This window comes from Delphinapterus leucas, chromosome 3 (assembly GCF_059928025.1).
Source record: "Delphinapterus leucas isolate spDelLeu-1000000601 "Yukka" chromosome 3, BTC_Dleu_Yukka2, whole genome shotgun sequence".
In the NCBI taxonomy this organism is placed as follows: domain Eukaryota; kingdom Metazoa; phylum Chordata; class Mammalia; order Artiodactyla; family Monodontidae; genus Delphinapterus; species Delphinapterus leucas.
In genome coordinates this window covers 27,916,118-27,934,959 of record NC_143131.1, presented here as the reverse complement: position 1 = coordinate 27,934,959, position 18,842 = coordinate 27,916,118, and the positions used below count along the sequence as shown (strand labels likewise).

The 18,842-nt window shown below is 46.4% G+C and overlaps 1 protein-coding gene and 1 long non-coding RNA gene across 18 annotated transcripts in view; one reads left to right on the top strand and one right to left on the bottom strand.

Moving 5' to 3' along the window:
• The window catches only part of PDZD2 (PDZ domain containing 2), a 383,590-nt gene that overhangs the window by 130,733 nt on the left and 234,015 nt on the right, over positions 1 to 18,842 (bottom strand). Inside the window, exon 1 of one of the 10 annotated variants that reach the window (XM_089908717.1) lies at positions 10,929 to 18,295. The exons of 6 other annotated variants lie outside the window; for them this stretch is intronic. Coding sequence is in view for 1 of the 4 variants with exons in the window: in XM_089908716.1 (XP_089764842.1) it covers positions 6,525 to 6,565 (41 nt within the window). In the remaining 3 variants the exon portion in view is untranslated. Of the gene's footprint in view, positions 1 to 5,785; positions 9,460 to 10,928; positions 18,296 to 18,842 lie in introns of those variants that run through there. 3 more of the 10 variants (XM_089908719.1, XM_089908721.1, XM_089908716.1) reach the window with 3 other exon arrangements.
• Positions 1,775 to 11,702, top strand: LOC149749518 (uncharacterized). 8 transcript variants are annotated; one of them, XR_016392615.1, is made up of 4 exons: positions 1,777 to 3,052; positions 3,342 to 3,531; positions 5,139 to 6,025; positions 8,513 to 11,702. It is a non-coding gene; the product is annotated as an uncharacterized LOC149749518 (long non-coding RNA). The 8 variants fall into 8 exon arrangements; XR_016392614.1 differs by having other exon boundaries at positions 1,778 to 3,531; positions 5,139 to 5,712; positions 5,804 to 6,025; XR_016392611.1 differs by having other exon boundaries at positions 1,775 to 3,531; positions 5,139 to 8,308.

Sequence of the window (18,842 nt, the reverse complement as noted above, 5' to 3'; positions counted from 1 at the left end):
GTGATATATTTCTATGAGAACCTTGATTCTCCTCCACTCCCCTCCAAGCAAGCCTTTCACTGGGTTATAATAGAATAAAGTATTTCTTCTATCTGTATTGATTCTCTTTGGAGCCACTCAGCAGACATGTAAAGTCTTTGCAGGTACTATAATAATATTGGTGGTGGACTTCCCTGGTGGCACAGCGGTTAATAATCCGCCTGCCAATGCAGGGGACACGGGTTCGATCCCTGCTCCGGGAAGATCCCACATGCTGCAGAGCGACTAAGTCCGTGCGGCACAACTACAGAGCCTGTGCTCTAGAGCCCGTGAGCCACAACTACTGAGCCCGCGTGCCACAGCTACTGAAGTCCGTGCGCCTAGAGCCTGTGCTCGCAACAAGAGAAGCCACCACAGTGAGAAGGCCACTCACCGCAACAAAGAGTAGCCGCCACCTCACCACAACTAGAGAAAGCCCGCGTGCAGGAACAGAGACCCAATGCAGCCAAAAATAAATAAATTAATTAAAAAATAATAATAATATTGGTGGTGATGATGAGACATGTTATGATTACATAATGCTTTGTGCCCTTCTTCCCCAAAGCCCTTCACATACATCGTTTTGTATGACTTCACAACAACCTTGTAAGGGAGGTAGCACAGTTCGAATTATCCTCATTTGATAGATGGGGAAGTTGAGACATCGAAGGACAAAGTGTTCTAAGGAAGAGGTGGGGTCCCTGCCATTCCAGGAGCCTCAATCTATCAGCAGTGGAAACATCAGGACAGCTGATAGCACTCACATTTTAGTGCTAGAACTGGGGGACAAGGTTTGGGTTAAATGTGGCCCTCACCCTGCACGTATGGGCATTTGCTTATTGTTGCTCTACTGTGACACCCCAGAAACAGGGCCCCTGTGGCTGAGAGCAGTGGGTCTCACCAAGGAGCAGGGAGTCTGTGGTGGGCGTGGTTTTCAGACCTTAACCCAGATGGCACCCCCTGATGCAGTCGGCCAGTTCATCCACGAAGCTTCAGTTTCCTCTCCATGAAATAAGGGCTCTGGGTCTGGGATAACGGGTCCACAGTAGCGGTTTCCAAACTTGGCTGACTGTCAGAATAAGCCTTTTATTTGAAGAAGGGAGGAAAAAAGAGAGACTGCTTTGTACGACGACACAGTTCATTATATAGATGATTTGAGCAAAAAAGAAAAGTATAAGTAAGAGTTCTCCAATCACCATGACCCATTGGTGACAGGATGGCAGTGACACAGAAACATCCTGAAACAGATGGCCACCATCTGAGAGATTTCTCTGCCTCTGCGGAATGTTTTACAAGTACGACTCTGGATGCTCACCCAGAACCGGGGGTTGGGACCTGGCAATCTGTATTTTATTAAAATGCCTCTTGGGTCTGGGAACCAGGGGCATCAATGACCAATGGGGAGTCTTCTTGCAGAGATGGATATAAGGCTGGGGTCACCACTCTCGGAGCTCCAGGGAATTGGCCCTGAGAGTACAAATAGTGAGAAAGAGTTAAAAGAAAATAAAAAGGAAGAAAGAGTAGCAACAGTAAGAGTCACTCTGTGATGGCTGTGCACCTGCAGAAGCCCCACCTGTCCCATCCACACACGCACACCTGTCCTCACAGGGGATCCACAGATGGGCGGGTGGGCAGCTGAGGAGACCCAGGAAACATCTGGATCCAGTCCAGGGGAGCAGAGGTGGTCTCAGGCAGGCAGCGCCTGGACATAGGGAAGCTGAAGCAGAACACCTGCTGGGTCTCCACAATGCGGGAGAGAAGAGGGGGAAAAGAAATGGGCTGGGGGAGGGGGAGGTATGAAGGGAATCTAGTCAAGGTGAGCCCAAAGGCTGAGGGGATCTGGGTGTGATTATTTAGTCTTACACATGAGAGAGAACACTGAGTCTAGGTCCCTGGAACATTCCTTAAGACGTATTCCATATGAAGTCCTCATTTTCAACTACCTCTCTCCTGGGAAGATAGGGCTAACATGGCAGAAACAAGCGAGCAAAGGTGGTGGTAACATGTTTGGTGGCTGGAAGGATTCTTTCTTCACTAGGAATTGACACACTGGGTTTTGGATACCAGTCTCCTGGGAGTTTGATTAGCATGAGTCAGTCCCCAGGCAGCTGATAACCTCTGGTATATGAACAAAATTGGATTTCTGCACCTCTGAGGCCGCCCTGTGAAGCCGCCACCCAGCTGCAAAACATAAGTGGTTTGACCGAGGCCAGCAGGACATCTTCAGGAGGCAGCAGATCGGGACTGGGGGCTCTGGGGTTAGAGAATGCTGCTTTGGCCGTGGAGGCTCAGTGACATTTCTCCTCTCAGACTCCACCAAAGGACCTTTCTCCAGTCTGCAAATGTCTATGAAAATCTTACAGAGTTACACAACTTGCATCATCTAATTACACACTTAATAAGTCACCCTCGGGGAGAGAAGAGAGGCATACACAATCCTCCTCGGAGCAGAGCACAGGGCCACCTCGCACTTACAGGGATCGGACGGTAATCCTGGCTTCTCCATGCCGAGCCGGGCTGAGGCCACGGGCTGCAGGCAGGCAGCTGCAGCGCCCTCCCGGTTCCCCTGGAGCACACGGGGCCCGGGAGCCCAGCAAACCAGCCATCAGAGGGAGGGGCACAGCTGCAGCAGCTTCCCGGCCTCCCGCTGACACACATCTGCTCCCACACCCTCTACCTCACCCTTTACCCCAGGCCTGAGCTGCCATCACCTTCACTGCCCAGCCTGGCAGCTACTCCAGGCTCCAAAAGACCCAACATATGACACTTGGAAGCAGGTGAAGTTTGTCCTTTGAGATTCTCCCCCTTTCCCGCTCCTGGGACATCTCTTCCCGCAACCGAGCGTTACAAGAGTTAAGTTATTACCTACAACTAAGATGGATTAAAATGATTAAAAGTGAGTTTGGGAAACAGGCCGTTCTTTGGATTGCTGTGGGCTTCCTCCTAGCTACGCTGGATTTGTTAGAAATGCAGAAATCTCAGGCCTCACCGCAGACTTACTGCATAAGAACCTGCATTTTCTCAAGATCCCCAGGTGATTCATAAGTTAGAACACACCCTGCTGTCCTGGGTTAATATTTTTCTCCTGGTAAATGAAGATCTAAATAAATATCAAATGGTAACCTTTAAGACAGGTTTCTTTATTTTCTTTTTAAAAAATTTTTGTACCATGGGCCTCTGTCTGGAAAAGTCTCAAAATAATATTTTTAAATGCATAAAATATCTAGGATTACAAAGAAAACCAATTATGTTGAAATGCAATACGGTAAATATTTTTAAATGTATACTATCATAAGCCCTGTGCTTTTTAATTGACCCATTAGGGACCTCTAGCAACAAACTGATTAACTGACATATTTTCAAAGTAGTAATGAGTGTTGATGATATTGAAAGAAACCCACCACAAACGATATGTATCATTTCTACTGGTGACAATGACACGGGGACCGTGAATGCTACTGTGCTTTGTTGTCCGCATCCGTTATTGAAGGAAACACTACATTTGAGCTACAGGTTAGTGACAATAAACATTTAATGTTCTTCCCTTCAGGTTTACTATCCCCCGCTCCCACCAAAATCTATTCCTAGAATCTAGGTTATGAGGAAGAGATGCTTAGGGACCTTACACAAAAGGAGTATAGAGAGATGTGCCCCGTACCTGTGTTTCTGTCTGTCTGGTCTTAGCTGGAGCACAAGCTGGTCAAATGACTGCTTTCTCCAATAGCTACTGCGTTTGCTTTTTGGCTTCTGTGAGCTGGCTTCCCCACAAGTTCCCACCACAGAGCTAAACACTTTGACGTGTAATAAGTACTTCTGATCAAATCCCTTAGGCTGGGGTCTAAATATTTCTGAAAGGGACATGCCAGGCTACGTTGTGAATACCATTACACAGAGTAACTAAAATAATCCCATTTTGTAGGAAGCTGCCTTCTCCATCTACATAGATACTTCCATACAAATGTGGATTTAATATAAATTACAGACCCTGAGTTCTGAATCATTCCCCCGGCTCTGTCAGAGAGGCCGGGGCAGCTCCCTGTCTCTTGGATCATAAGCACCTTTTCAGGGTCGTTTTCTTGCCGAGAATAAGTAACACTTCCCACAGCCATGTCAACTGTGGTTCTCAAAGTAAGATCCATTTTCAGAAAAAGCCCAAATCGATTTGTCTCTGAATTTCAAAATTGTACATCCACGTCGTCTACAACGCTCCATGGGCTATTTTCCCCTCATGCTAACCAAAGCACCATGAAAACAAAGTGGGACCTAACACAGCAGCCTGGGGAAGTTCATCTGACACTCGGTTTGAACTCTCACAGAAAAGCCTCTACTACACAGTGAGGCATTTCTCTAACAAAAACAGATTACGTGAGCATGTTTGAGCCACACGCTTACAGAAGAGAAAACAGACCTACACATTTGAGACACATTCTTACATAAAGATTTATGCTAAAAAACAACCATGTTCCCAGGTCCATATGATCACGAATTAACCATTAACTTCGGCTTGCAACCCTTTATACACACACACACACACACACACACACACACACACAACCACAGTCACTCACACTTAGCCTTTCTTTAATAGGCTTGCTCACCTGATAAAGTTGACTAAACCTTGCTTTTTGAATGCCCTACTACGAGTTAGTTGCATCATCCGTATTTAGTTTTGCACCCATCCTGATTCAGGAGCTCGTAATCTAAAATAAGTAATATAAGAAAGAAAATAGGCTGGAAGCAGGGGAAACCTCACAGATTAGAGAGTCAGTCTGCGGATAACAAGAGTCTATCATAGTAAATCATATCGGGGTAAAACTGATTTCAAAAATCAGCAGTGTATTATTCACTGTCACTGGGCTTAGAAAGGTTTGCTATCTCAGCTTCGAGACCACTTTGGGTTTGGGAGTAACCTGGAGGCTGCTTCTGGAGTAGATGAAGAACTCACAGGTAAAAAAGACTAAAACTGAGAGCAGACCCTCTCCCAATTCTGAAATCTCAATGGCAACAAATGCAATTAATTAAGCCCCCAGGATGCTATAGAAATGACTCATGTTTCTCCTAACGAGAGTGTAAAATAACTGACTCCACTCCCTTTTTTTTTTTTTTTTTTTTTTTTGCAGTTCGCGGGCCTCTCACTGTTGTGGCCTCTCCCATTGCGGAGCACAGGCTCCGGACGCGCAGGCCCAGCGACCATGGCTCATGGGCCCAGCCGCTCCGCGGCATGTGGCATCTTCCCAGACCGGGGCACGAACCCATGTCCCCTGCACTGGCAGGCGGACTCTCAACCACTGTGCCACCAGGGAAGCCCTCCACTCACTTTTTTTTTTTTTTTTCCTCCACTCACTTTTAAGATGAGGTGTTAAACTTTTGTTGCCATAAGAAACTCATTAAGAATGTCTAATTGGTTATAGACACAAGAATGTCTAATGCCTCATCATTTTGAAAACAGCAGGATTTCCACCAAAGTTTGGTCGGGCCACTGGGACCCCAGTAAAATCCTCACGCACCAAGACGTCCCCAGGTCCGTTTCTCAGTTTCAGCGTTCCATTCTCTTTTAACATTCTTTGACTCACTTGAGGGAAACTGAAGCCAAGCAAGTTCTAGCCTGTGGAAAGGATTGTGTAAAAGACTTAGCTTTACAAACCCAAACTGCATCCTTCATTTCTGCCACCTTCTTCCCGGCAGTGCTTGAAGGTAATTTTGTTTCCCCTCCAGGTCTTTATTGCTCCCCTGCCAAAACTGTCTTGCGTCTCTTACAATAAAATACCTGTGATGTTTTTCAAAGCCAGCAGCTTCCTGCCAACAGTCAACCCTCTACCCCACAGGCAGCCATCTGGAACTTCAGTCAAAGTGTTGCAAGCTGAAGGTGACGGTGGAATTTGGCAAGTCCAAGGCGGGATTCCTTGGAAGGCAGACCCTCCTTTTGCTGATGGAGCCAGCCAGCAGGAGAAAATAAGGATACTTTTGCCAAAGGGGCAGAAATAGGAGCACAAGGCAAGAGGAAAGGGTTAGTGTGCCATCAACAGCACCATGACAAATCCTGAGATTCATGCCGTTTATAAGGTCAAGCATGGTGCCTGTGAATTCCCTCCCCCTTCCCCCTGGCTTGGGCCATTCCATTCATGTTCCACTTTGGGTAGGAATTCGAAAATGTTGTAAGACCACTTTTTTTTTTGAAGGGGGAGGGAGGAGAGCTGGTAAGAATGTTTAAGTTTTTCTTAAAAGGGCAAGGCTTGGGGAAATATAATGTATAAACAAGAGGCCATCTATCTACCCGTTCAGGGAGTGACCTGCACCTGCTGCTTTGCCCCCATAGTCTGAGAAGTCTCACTGAAATAGGGGCTTTTCACCAAACTGATTCCCAGCGGCCACTCTCAGCCTTCCTCAAACTTGCCCTATTCTGCCAATTTCCAACTTGGTTTCCATCTTTTAATTTGGGAAGAAAAATAGTGTGGAAATTAGAGAGGCAAAGAAGATGGTCCAAGAGTGTCTTGTTTTAAGCCTACCTGATAGCTCCCAAACCTTGAAATTCGAAAATCCAAACCATGGGGGTGAGCTCTCTCTTTCACCAAAGGAGTCACTTTTGGTCTAACTTCTAAGTGCCGAGTTCTTCTGGTGCATGTAAAACATAGCTGTATTACTTCTTCAGGAAGAGATCAAAAAAAAAAAAAAAAAAAAAAAGGGAGGATCTAGAGTACAGGGTCACTGTCAGGGCCTGACTCACCACACAGCGACCTCGTATCTGAGCCAAGACTGAGCTCTGGCCCTGCCCTACTTGAGGCCACCTGTGGAGCCATGGTGTGGCTGCATGCCTACGCGCACCTGGATTGAACAAACCGAGGCACCCTGGGCCAGACGTGCCCACAGGAAGAGCAAAGCTATTGGAGGATCTCCTAGTGCGGCACACTCAGCCCGCTCCTTTGCTAAACAGGGCAGGTGCCGTGTCAATGGAGAAGGAAAGTTGCCATACTGTTCCCCGGCCACAGAGAAAAAGGCAGTTGCCATTGGGACCTCCAAGGTGAAAGGGATTTTGTGCTACACGCCCTGGACGCCGCTGCAGAAAATGTATAGAAATCACGTTTGGAACTGAGAGGGTGCATTGCCTACAGAAGTTCTCAAGGAATTTTTAACCCAAAGCCACACAAAGCGATACCTGCCAGCCACTGAGATGTGAAATTATTGATTCCCTTCCATGGACATGATCACCCGTTTTCTCTAACTCAGAATCATAACTTCTATTTGCTCAGCTGTTCCTCTCCTTTAGGTTTACGCACTTTTGCACACATATGCACACATCTAGCTCAGTCTTTTATTCCATTCACCATCAGGAAAAAGCTGATGAGCAGAGGTCAGATTCCAGCCCTGTCCAGAGAGCCAAAGGGAGGGGCAGATGTGCCAGGTTTGAGCCAAAACACTTAGTCCTCCCAACGTGCTATAAACGAGTGGGCTAATTAAGGGCTGCTCGTGCCGTGTGCTTCCCTTCAGCTCATGATCAGACTTTGTCTGCCTCGTTAGGAGCCAGCTTGGTTGTACAGCTCAGAAGTGAAAAGGTCCCTCTTGCTGCCTTCAGACACCAGGTAGCTCTAGGTCTCTGAGATCTGTACCGCCGACTCATGCAGAGGCCTTCTGGGAAACCAAAGCTAACCCTTCACCTCAAACCCTGACCCACTGAGTCTGGCCACACAGACCACGCCTCCTGGGGCCAGTTTGATCAATTCCCTCACGTGCTGTGATTCCTGACTATCTACCCCTCTCGTGGGGAGCCCAGGCCTCCGTTTGGTTGGCTTCCAGTTGAGTTTTAGCAGTTACGCAAGTCAGATTTCTGACTATGTCTGAAATTCTGGTGCATACAGGAATAGCAGTTGCTTAATCTCTAAATTCATAGCCAACCTTTCTAAATCCAGACAAAGGTGAGGCCTTGCTCACATGGTAGATTAAAGGACCCACCCTCGCCAGGTCTGACAACCTGATTTGTCAAGCGTATTGCCGCCATCTTGTTTTCCAGGCTCCGACTCCCATGGGGCACATGTACATATTTTCATCCTTCCCCACTTGTTTTCATCTGTCAGAATAGGCCCCACCCCCATTCTTCTCTACTGACAGCATCCAATTTCCAAGTCCAGGAGGATAGATGGCTGCAATGTCCTGGAGAAAAAATAATTATACCAGCCATTTTAGTTTTCTTCTTAAACTACAATCTTCTTGTGAAAACTTTCCTGTGTTTCTGCAACGCACAATACGCTACTTACAAACGTCAGCTGCACATCCAGGCCTGCAGTTCTGACACAAGGTAAGCAGGAGTAAGGTCGCTAGATTTTCCTCTTATTAGAAATGACATTAACAATGAAATCCCGTCGCTAGGTCAAGAAGAATCGTATGTTCAGGGGTCAGGTTGGCCGGCCAACACTAAGCTTTCTTAGAGACCGATAAAGAAACACTTCTAAATATGAGAAAACATGATATTCACTTAACTATCTTATTTTTTTTATTACAGAAAGCATCTTTTCTTTTCAAAGTGACAACACCGAACAACTCTGATTGTACCTGTCTGTCCAGCATTCAGTCTGCAAAAGGGGAAAAGGAAACGAAACATTTTTGAGTATGACAGTTGAGTTTTGGTTCCCCCATCAGGTTCGTTCAGTGGCAGACACAGTCAACACGTGGTGGGTCTCAAAGGTACCTACACCAGCGGCTTCACCAATGAGAGGAGAGGGTGAAAACCCAACAGACATTTCTTTCCTATTGTTTGTACCCTGCAGAAAATCTTCAACTTCCTGGCTCCAGAATCTCCCCTTTTGGGGGTGGTAATGCCATCTAACACAAGATTCAGAAACTAAAATCAGTTTGCAAAATGACAGCCCATTTGAACCGCCGAGGACTTAATGAGCTGATCCATCCACTGGTCACAATGCTCCTAAACTATGTCAATCAGGAGTCAGCAAATGTCTCCTCTAACAAGTCAGATAGTAGATACTTTAGGCTTTGAAGGCCACATCCATCTCGGTCCTACATTCTTTGTTTCTTCAACCCTTTAAAATGGAAAACACGTTCTTAGCTCAGGAGCCATACCAAAACAGGCTAGGGGGCTTCCCTGGTGGCGCAGTGGTTGAGAGTCCGCCTGCCGATGCAGGGGACACGGGTTCGAGCCCTGGTCTGGGAGGATCCCACATGCCGCCGAGCAACTGGGCCCGTGAGCCACAACTACTGAGCCTGCGCGTCCGGAGCCTGTGTTCCGCAACAAGAGAGGCCACGATAGTGAGAGGTCCGCGCATCGCGATGAAGAGTGGCCCCCGCTTGCCACTACTAGAGAAAGCCCTCGCACAGAAACGAAGACGCAATACAGCAAAAATAAATAAATAAATTTAGAACAAACAAACAAACAGGCTAGTGCAGGCTGGATCTGGCCCACAAGCCACAGTGTACCGCTCTCTGACTGCTTCCAGAATGGACCCTAGAATGGAGCCTGCCCCCTGGCTTGCCTTAATTCCCTGCAAACAGCACCTGGGACAGACCAGTGTGAGGATGGGAGACTAAGGAAACTCACCCAGCAGGTAGACGGTAGCAAGAGTCGGGGTGGAGAGGTTTCCTAAAGACCACAGGAGTGACGCTCCCCCACCCATGAATAGGTCTAGCTGTGGAAGGCTGAGAAGTCAGAGATAAGGTTCAGGCTTGCTTGACTAAGCACCGTCATCTCCCAGACCTCCAGGCCTAAAATGCAAAGCCACAAGACTTGGCCACTGCAGCATGAGGACAACAACCAGACAGGGAGCAGTAACTGTAGCAGCTCCCGTATCTGCCTTCCCAGGCAGACAGTAGGGCATTCTCAAAAGCTCAGAGAGTGCCAGTGTTCAGGCTGGCCTATTCGGCTGGAATGAAGTTCTCTGCCGAATTCTGACACTCCTGGCACGCTGACCACACACACCACTTCCGACCTACCCCACATCAGCTCAGTTTCATGACACTCTGACCACTTCATCGTGGCAGAAATCCAGGTCCAAGTATCCAGGTGCCCAGCAGAAGAAAAGCCTGGAAATAGTTCAGAAAGCCAGGCTTGCGATGGTCTTTTTTTCTGTTCTGCTTCTCTTATCACAAGCCCCGACGATGGAAGGGATGCTCTGAGACTCAGCTACAACCGCGGGAGCCACAAATCTGTCTTTACATTGTCCTCGAGTGTGGCTGCCACCCGTGACCCTCCCTGTTTATCTTCTGCTCGTGAGTGCGAAGATGGCGTGGTGACAATTTCCAATCCTCGCCCCCTCACACTGTCCACACCACCCCTCCCCCGCCCCCAGACAAATATTCAGGATCCACACTTCGCTCTCACCATTCTTTCCAATTCCCTGATTGAGAAGCTGAGCAGAGGCAGCCTGCCTTAATGGAGAAAACATTAGTGCATTCAGGCTCTGCTCTGGACCCCAGTCAATTTCTAGATATTTCACAGCTGTTATACATCCACCTCCTTTCTTACAAAAGCCAGTAGAAATTAGCAAGCACCTTGTTAGCTTGGAAATAAGAAAATATAGCAACAGTCAAGTCTGAAAATCAGTTCCTGGTTGACTATCTTCAAAGTACTGATTCTAAAACAGTGTCTGCGGCTCACTGATTATCTGCCAATTTTTAAATCGATTTTTAACTTAAATGCTGTAAGATCTGGGGTGACTTTAAGGCAACCCCTAGAATATAGCTGTCATTTGGTCATCAAACTAGTAACTGAGAAAATCTCTGGCTTGGGCGGATATCAGCATAATTCAGGCTAAGTCTGTTTCTTAGGTCAATATTATCTTCTCATTTCTCATACACTTAAAAACCAAACCAAACCAAACCAAAACAAAAGAAACCTTTGGAAGACATGTAAGTTGTGTTCAGAGAGAAAACAGGATTCTCCTGGCTGCTCACGTCTCCCCTCCTACCTGCTTCATGAGCTGATCGGGTGAACGTTCTCCACTGTGTTTCACAGCCGCTGGCACAGGACAAACTCCAAAGTGCGCTGTGCTTCATTTCCCTTCCCCATTCAGTTCTTTAAAGTCCTGGGTTATGAACTATCAACGAAAATGTGAGCCCTGCCAGTGCGAGCTCCGACATCCTGCCAAGTCCCCATATTCTACTGAGCCCAGGAATACGAGCTCTATCATTCTGTCGCTCTCTCTTCCCTCCTCCTCTCAGCTTTACCTCCTGAGCTTGAGGGCCCCATGCACAGCACTCAGATCATCTTTCATTTATGAATGCATCCTGTTAAACTGTGTTTGTAGGAGGACAAGCCAACCCTTGCCCTGCCAGTGGAGTGGAACCATGCTGCTGAAATGGCTTTGATTTTCTGGGAGTACCGGGGAATCAGACCGTGGCAGAAGTTATGCGTGCCTTACTCCTGCAGATATCTGTGAATCAGCTCTTCTACCAGCAAAGGAGACACACCTTGGTGATGGAGTCAAAACAGCCCCATTATACAGACACCACCGCCGCCCACTGAGGTGGATTGACGATCTCAGGCATAAGACAACCAGAAATACACCGAAATGTGTATTTCACGTGCCCCAAAATGTGAAGCTAGGATAATGGGTCGAGAAATTTTCCACCCAGTCACCTAATGCTTAACAAACCAAGTATTTTACTTTGCATTTTATACCAAAGGGCCAGATTCTTATTGCATTCAAGTAGGAATAAAAATTTTACTCCCATTTAAATAATTTTGCCATCATGACCCCAAAGCTACAATTTTCCTAACCCAAAGTACTCCCATCTTCTTCCCCAGACCACTACCAACAAAAACACCCAGCCCTTGAGAACACTTACTCCAGTTAGAACGTCAGCAGCTAGGAAGGCGATTGGATTTTACTCTCTAAGACTTTATCAGAAAACAGAATTAAAAAACAAAAACAGGGGCTTCCCTGGTAGCGCAGTGGTTGAGAGTCCGCCTGCCGATGCAGGGGACACAGGTTAGTGCCCCGGTCCGGGAAGATCCCACATGCCACGGAGCGGCTGGGCCCGTGAGCCATGGCCGCTGAGCCTGCGCGTCTGGAGCCTGTGCTCCTCAACGGGGGAGGCCACAACAGTGAGAGGCCCGCATAACGCAAAAAAAAAAAAAAAAAAAAGACCGAAAAAACAGGATTCCACACATATATCATCACTTCTACTATGTGTAAAATTCACCTTATTCTGCAGCTACAGCGAAAGGGGTCTTTCATGATCCACCAAACAGAGACAGAGGTCTCCAAAACCCTACAGCCTTCATGGTAGGTATGAAAATTCACAAACTGCTTAAATGGGAATAATGTTATTAAAATCCTGATTATCCTTTAGAAGCCACACTTGTCAGGAATAAAAGAACAAATGTTGTCTGCTCACTGGAGTCACTGTCAGGGCGTGTTTCTAGAAAACCCAGAAGGACTGCTGGGTTTTAGGATTGTTTGTTTTTAATCTCTTCATTTCTTTTAGAGTTTTATCCACTATGGATTCCCCTCCCCCTCCCAGGAACGCCAATTATTATGAGCTAGTCCCAAACACCATGGGAAATTCTTCGTTCTTCACAATTGCTTTTAAATTTTTCATATATTAAAAAACTGATGACTGAGTGTCCCAGGAAGTCTGTCTTTTTTTTTGTTGGTTTGTTTTTGTTTTTTATAATTAGATGGTTAAAATGTCTCCTAAAAAAAAAATGCTATATATTTCTGTACATTCTCCAAATCAGGTTCTATTCAACCTAACACCCTAATACCACATCCTTGAAAAAAACCAAGCCATCTGCCTTTTACAGTTGAGAAAAAGAAAAGAAAGATAAAAAATCACTGATGTATACATGATGCTTCACTGGTCGGGCAGAGAGAACTGACAGGAGGATTAGTGCCGAGTCTCCAAACCCAAGCAGGAAACCCTGGACCAGTCTGAATTGTCACATGCAGTCGAGGGGCCTGAGAACTGATCATGTAGGTGACCTCCCGGGACTTACCTTCCCAGTTCAAGGAGCGTGGACTTGCTCTGAGTTCAGCTAAGGAGAAGAAAACTTGTTCTTTAAAAAAAATTTTTTTAAAGAAGTGAGGGAAAAAAGGAGGTTAAAATTTTCTTGGCCCGTGGTCAAGCTACAGTCTTAACCAGAGGTAAAATTTGCCTATAGAGTATTCTCTCCAGTATCAGTTTGTGACATCTGCCAAAAATCTATGGTGAAAACAGTTATCCCACCTTTCTTTTGTCCATTCTCTCAACAAGTATGGATAATATATCATATAATTTTGCTTTAAGGGGGAATACTGCTACATTTACTCATAAAATTAGCCATGTACCAGAATGCAGCATGTACACAAGCCATTAGAAGCATCCAAGAATTCAGGGCAGATGAGTTTTTGGTCAAATTGCCCACGTTAAGAGTCTGGAGCTTGGGAATTCCCTGGCGGCCCAGTGGTTAGGACTCCGTGCTTTCACTGCCAAGGGCCAGGGTTCAATCCCCCGTTGGGGATCTAAGATCCCACAAGCCTCATGGTGAGGCCAAATAAAATAAAATCATCAACGTGAGATGCCTGTTTAAAAAAAAAAAAAAAAAGAGTCTGGAGCTCTGCTTCCATCTCACCCACCACGGTTCCTGGGCTTAGGAGGTCACTATGCCCTCCTCCTCTGTGACATGGGAGGGACCCATCGATTACTTAGCTGTACCTTCGCATTGGTGGGAATGTGGAGACAGAGGCCCAGAGACACAGGAAACTTGCCAAGGTCCGGGCACATTAGTGGAAGTCCTGAGATCAGAATACAGATCTTCCAGATTCATACTCTAGGACAGAGCTAGCTGGACAAGATGTAGATCTTCATAGCCAAGAACTACAGGCAGGGGTTCAGTGATGGCTCTCCAGCTGGTTACAAAGCCCAGCCTAAGGACACATCAGACTCCCCCATCAGCAGAAGCAGAAGAGTAACAAGAAAAGGAAGTTATCAGAAGGACAGGGAGCTAGGGATTGATTCCCCAACAGAGCAAGCAGTTGACAATACCACAAAAGCCAATGGACACTTCTGGGTACATACATAAAAGAATCGAAAGCAGGGCCACAAAGGGCTATTTGTACAACCACATTCATAGCAGCAATGCCCAAAAGGGGAAAGCAACCCAAGTGTTCATTGATGGATGAGTAGAAAAACAAAATGTGTATATATATATATATATATATATATATATATATAGAATAGAATATTATTCAGCTTTAAAAAGAAAAAAAAAACCTCAGACATATGTCACAACAGAGATGAACCTGGAGGATATTATGCTTAGTGAAATAGTCACAAAAAAACATACTGTATGATTCTCCTTTTGTGAGGTACCGAGAGAAGTCAGATTCACAGAGACAGAAAGCAGAATGGTGGTCGAGGCGTTGGGGAGAGGGGAGAATGGGCAGTTACTGTTTAATGCGTAGTTTCAGTTTTGCAAGATGAAAAATGTTCTGGACATGGATGGGGTTGCACAACGACGTCAATATACCTAATGCCACAGAACTATACACCGAAAAATGGCTAAAATGCTAAGTTTTATATTATATATACAGTTGTCCCTTGGTATCTGCAGGGGATTTGCTCTAGGACCCACCACATTTGCTAAAATCTACATATACTCAAGTCCCACAGTTGGCCCTCTGTATCCACGGATATCGCATCCCCAGTTTCAACCAACTTTGGATCATAAACATAATAGTATACGTATTGGAGAAAAAAATCACGTATAAGTGGACCTGCGCAGTTCAAACCCACGTTGTTGAAGGTCAACTGCATTTTGAAAAAGCCAGTGGAATCCGGATTTTCCTTACAATTTCCCATCGGCCAATCCTAAGGCTATCAGGCTTCATATTACTGAAGCCACAAAGTGAAAAGACTATACTTGCCAAAATTCATAAGTGACTTGAACACACAGGAAGCATTCAAGTTTCCTTCTCTCCGGTCCCCATGCCCCAGTCAAAAATAATTCACAGAGAATGAGGAAAGCCATCAGGCGCTCAGTTTGCTTCCCTGCCCTGTGATGGGAGCTGATGGGAACACCCTGAAGCCGTGCAAGCAGGGACAGCCGTGACCTGGAAACTTGAAGCAGCAGCCCCCTTCCATCTTCTGTCATCAGTGCAGAGGTTTCACAAACACCCTTGAGAAAGCCAGGCTCTATGCAGCTGTGATCCATTCTCATCCTCCACAAAGCTCTCTTAGAGATCACACACCCCTTTCACCTCCCTCCACTTTGGCAGCATATACCATTATGCTTTTTTGGTCTTCAGTTATATACAGAACTGACTTTTAGCTGTTGAGGCTGTCCAATTAGACCCTAAATTGCTGGTGGATAGAACTTTCCAGCTCTCTGACCATCTATTCTCAGCCTCCATCCTTGACTTCCCTCCTCCCTCCTGGCAGCCCAGGGTATCTGAAGGAACACCAGCATTTCTCTCCCTTTCCTCTCCCTGGGTTCTCCCCTCTACATCCACAGCAATAACAACCAAAGAAGAGCTGCCAACTCCTCAATCTCCATCTCTCTTCAGAGTTTCAGACCCAGACCTCCCCCTGACCCCTGCCCAGCTCCAGCTGGATGTCCCACAGACATCTCAAACTCAGCATGGGCTGAAATAAAACCAGTTATGCTCTCCGTCACCTGGTCCCTCCTCATATATTTCCTCTTTTCATTAATGTCAATCCCCAGTCGCTCAAGCACAGATGAGTCATTCTCGACTCCTCTTGCCCTCACATTTGGTGGTGAGATGCTGTCAATTCTACTTCTTAACTCTTTCACCTGTGCCCTCCCCTGTATTCTGTCACATTTTAGGGCCTTGACTCCAAACTTCTCTCTCTTCCTCAGTTGCTGATCCCTTCAATCTATCCTGCACACTGAGACATCCAATGGTAAATACATAAGACCTGCTTGAACATTTCTCATTGCTCTAATAACTTCTCATGCCCAAAGAGGAAAGCCATTCTTGATCTCGTTCCAGTGCCTGCATCAGGAAACATGCTGGCTGCTCTTCTTCGTGTATTTATGCTTGCACATAAACCAGTGGTTCTCTCCTACGGGGAGGAGAAGGGGTTGCTACTGGCATCTAGTGGGTAGAGGCCAGAGATATTGCCAAACATCCAACAATGCACAAGACAGCCCTCTGCAACAAAGAACAAACCATATGGGTTCTTAGAGCATTAGATTATACTGTTCATTGTTACCATGACGGCTTCCCACCCTAGGGGCTGCAAGCACAAAGGACGTCGGGGTGCAGGAAACTGAATGAGGAAAGCAGGTCAGGCAAAAGCAATAGCGGCCGGGGCTTCCCTGGTGGCGCAGTGGTTGAGAGTCCGCCTGCCGATGCAGGGGACGCGGGTTCGTGCCCCGGTCCGGGAAGATCCCACATGCCGCGGAGCGGCTGGGCCCGTGAGCCATGGCCGCTGAGGCCGCAGCAGTGAGAGGCCCGCGTACCGGAAAAAAAAAAAAAGCAATAGCGGGTGTTTGCGACTGGAGCAGGCGTGTCCTTCCAAAAGCATTGAGATTCAAAGCCACAAGTCCTGAGCTGACTCCCAAAGCAGGGGGTGGGTTCACAGCTTCTTGGAGGTTCCTGAGCAGGCATGGGGTTGCTCACCTCTCTGGCACTTGCCTCCTTGGAAATAGCGGAGCAATACGGACTGAAAAGTTCCCTCTTATCCGTCCCTTCAAAGCCCAGCATGCTCCTGGAGTAAATAAATGGCGAAATAGGACAAAACTCTCTTCATCTCAGATCCTTAATACAGTTTCACTATCCTTTTGAATTTTTCCCCCCAAGGGTGCTTTCTTTGTAATCTTGCTAATGACCTTACTCTAGTTTTGCTGAAAAACAAAACAAAACAAAACCAAAACAAAACAAAGCATTCTACAAAATACCAGTGTGCGGAGATGCTCTAAGGAAGAAAGACTCCATGGTCAAATAAATTAGAGAAATTTGCATACTAGCTCTCCCTTTAAATGGTATGTCCAAATCTTATTTTATCAAACAGTTCTCACCCCTGCCTTTTTACCATGTAGCTTAGTAATCGGAAACAAGTGCTTTGAGGAGTTTTGGAAACACTCTCAGATGCTCCTCCTTGGCCTTCCTTGGGTATAGGGCATTGTTTTTGGTTTAAACTTCCCCTTGTGCGCAGAAAAGTGCCAACGCCCCCTAACCCAGCCCCCATCGCTGAGGCTGGGACCCTGCTCTCCTTCTCATAGCTTGTCTCCACATCTAAATGAACACGGGCACTCTGAAACTGCCCAGTGTTCATCAAGAAGGAGCCGTCCTGGGTAAAGGTAGAGGGATGCAAAGGGAGTTCACACGGCAATAAGAAAGTATAATGGAACAGGAAGTGCACAGCCTGGATCCTAGACTAGGACACCTGTCTCTTAGGGCTATTGGTCATCTCAGGCCAGCTTTTCAGAATCAAGGCCCATTAATGAGGATTAGGTCAGTCCATGAGAAAAGATAAGCATGTTTCTTCTGGACATAGATGGAGAAAAGGACCAATCACTTTGGGACAAGGAAAACCTGACTTTAGAGGAGCAGAAAGCCTTTATGACTCACGCATCTGACCGATTCCCCCACGGAAAGCTGGAGCAGCCCACACCCTAATGTCAAGTCATTTGTACCTGCCTGGCCCCCAGCCAAGGACAAACCACTGAGACACACCAGCCAAGGGTCTTGGTCACCAGATTCTCAGCCCCTGCTTTCTAGTCTGGCTTGTCTGTCCAATCAGTCTTTTAACTTGAGGGTAGTTTTTTCATAGAAATGGAGACACTTTTGGTTTCAGAAATTAAATCCAGCCCCATCATGACTTGAACTCACTCCCATGAATCCTGCCCCAACCTGAGGACTCCCTGGACCAGGCCATGAGAGTCTGTGGTTACTCACACTCAGTGGGGCAGAGGGAACAAGGGATCTCCTTAGCCAATGTCAAGGCCACCTGAAGCTTGAGATCTCTCTCCAATGCCTCTCTAGGCCCTGGGGTCTCTAAGAAATCATTTTCAGGAGCATCCCTGCAGACATTTCCCCAAAGCTTTGGTACATGGTCTTGTTGGTATCCATGAGATTAGCTCTCAAGACCAGAATCAAAGAGTAATTAAGGCGCTTCCCCAATGGCGCAGTGGTTGAGAGTCCGCCTGCCGATGCAGGGGACACGGGTTCGTGCCCCGGTCCGGGAAGATCCCACATGCCGCAGAGCGGCTGGGCCCATGAGCCATGGCCGCTGAGCCTGAGCGTCCGGAGCCTGTGCTCTGCAATGGGAGAGGCCACAACAGTGAGAGGCCCGCGTACCGCAAAAAAAAAAAAAAAAAGAAGGGTCTTCTCAACCCAAATATGGAACATCTGGTGAATGGATAAATAAAATGTAATTCATTCATCAATTAATTATTATTCAGCAACATAAATGAGTAAAATGCTAATATATGCCACAACATAAATGAATAAGAAAGCATTATGTTAAGGAAAAGAAGCCAGACATAAGAGCACATATTGAGTTATTCCACATATATGAAATGTTCAGAAAAGGAAGCTATAGAGATATAAAGTAGATCAGTGGTTGCCTGGGGCCAAGCGTGGAAATAGAGGATAACTGTAATTGCGGATGAAGGATCTTCTTGTGGTGATAAAAATGTTTAAAAGTGGATTATGGTAATGGTTTCATAACTCAGCTAATTTAGTAAAAATTATTGAACTGTAAATTCAAAAGTGGATGAATTGTACGGAATGGCACTTATATCTCAATAAAGTTGCTTCAAAGTAAAAAAAAAAAAAAGTGCCTTCTCTAAGCATTTGTGCTGTGCAGACTTGCTGGGCAGGTGAGACCCTGTCCACAGGAGAAGATTCCCACTGGGGCGGGACAACAGG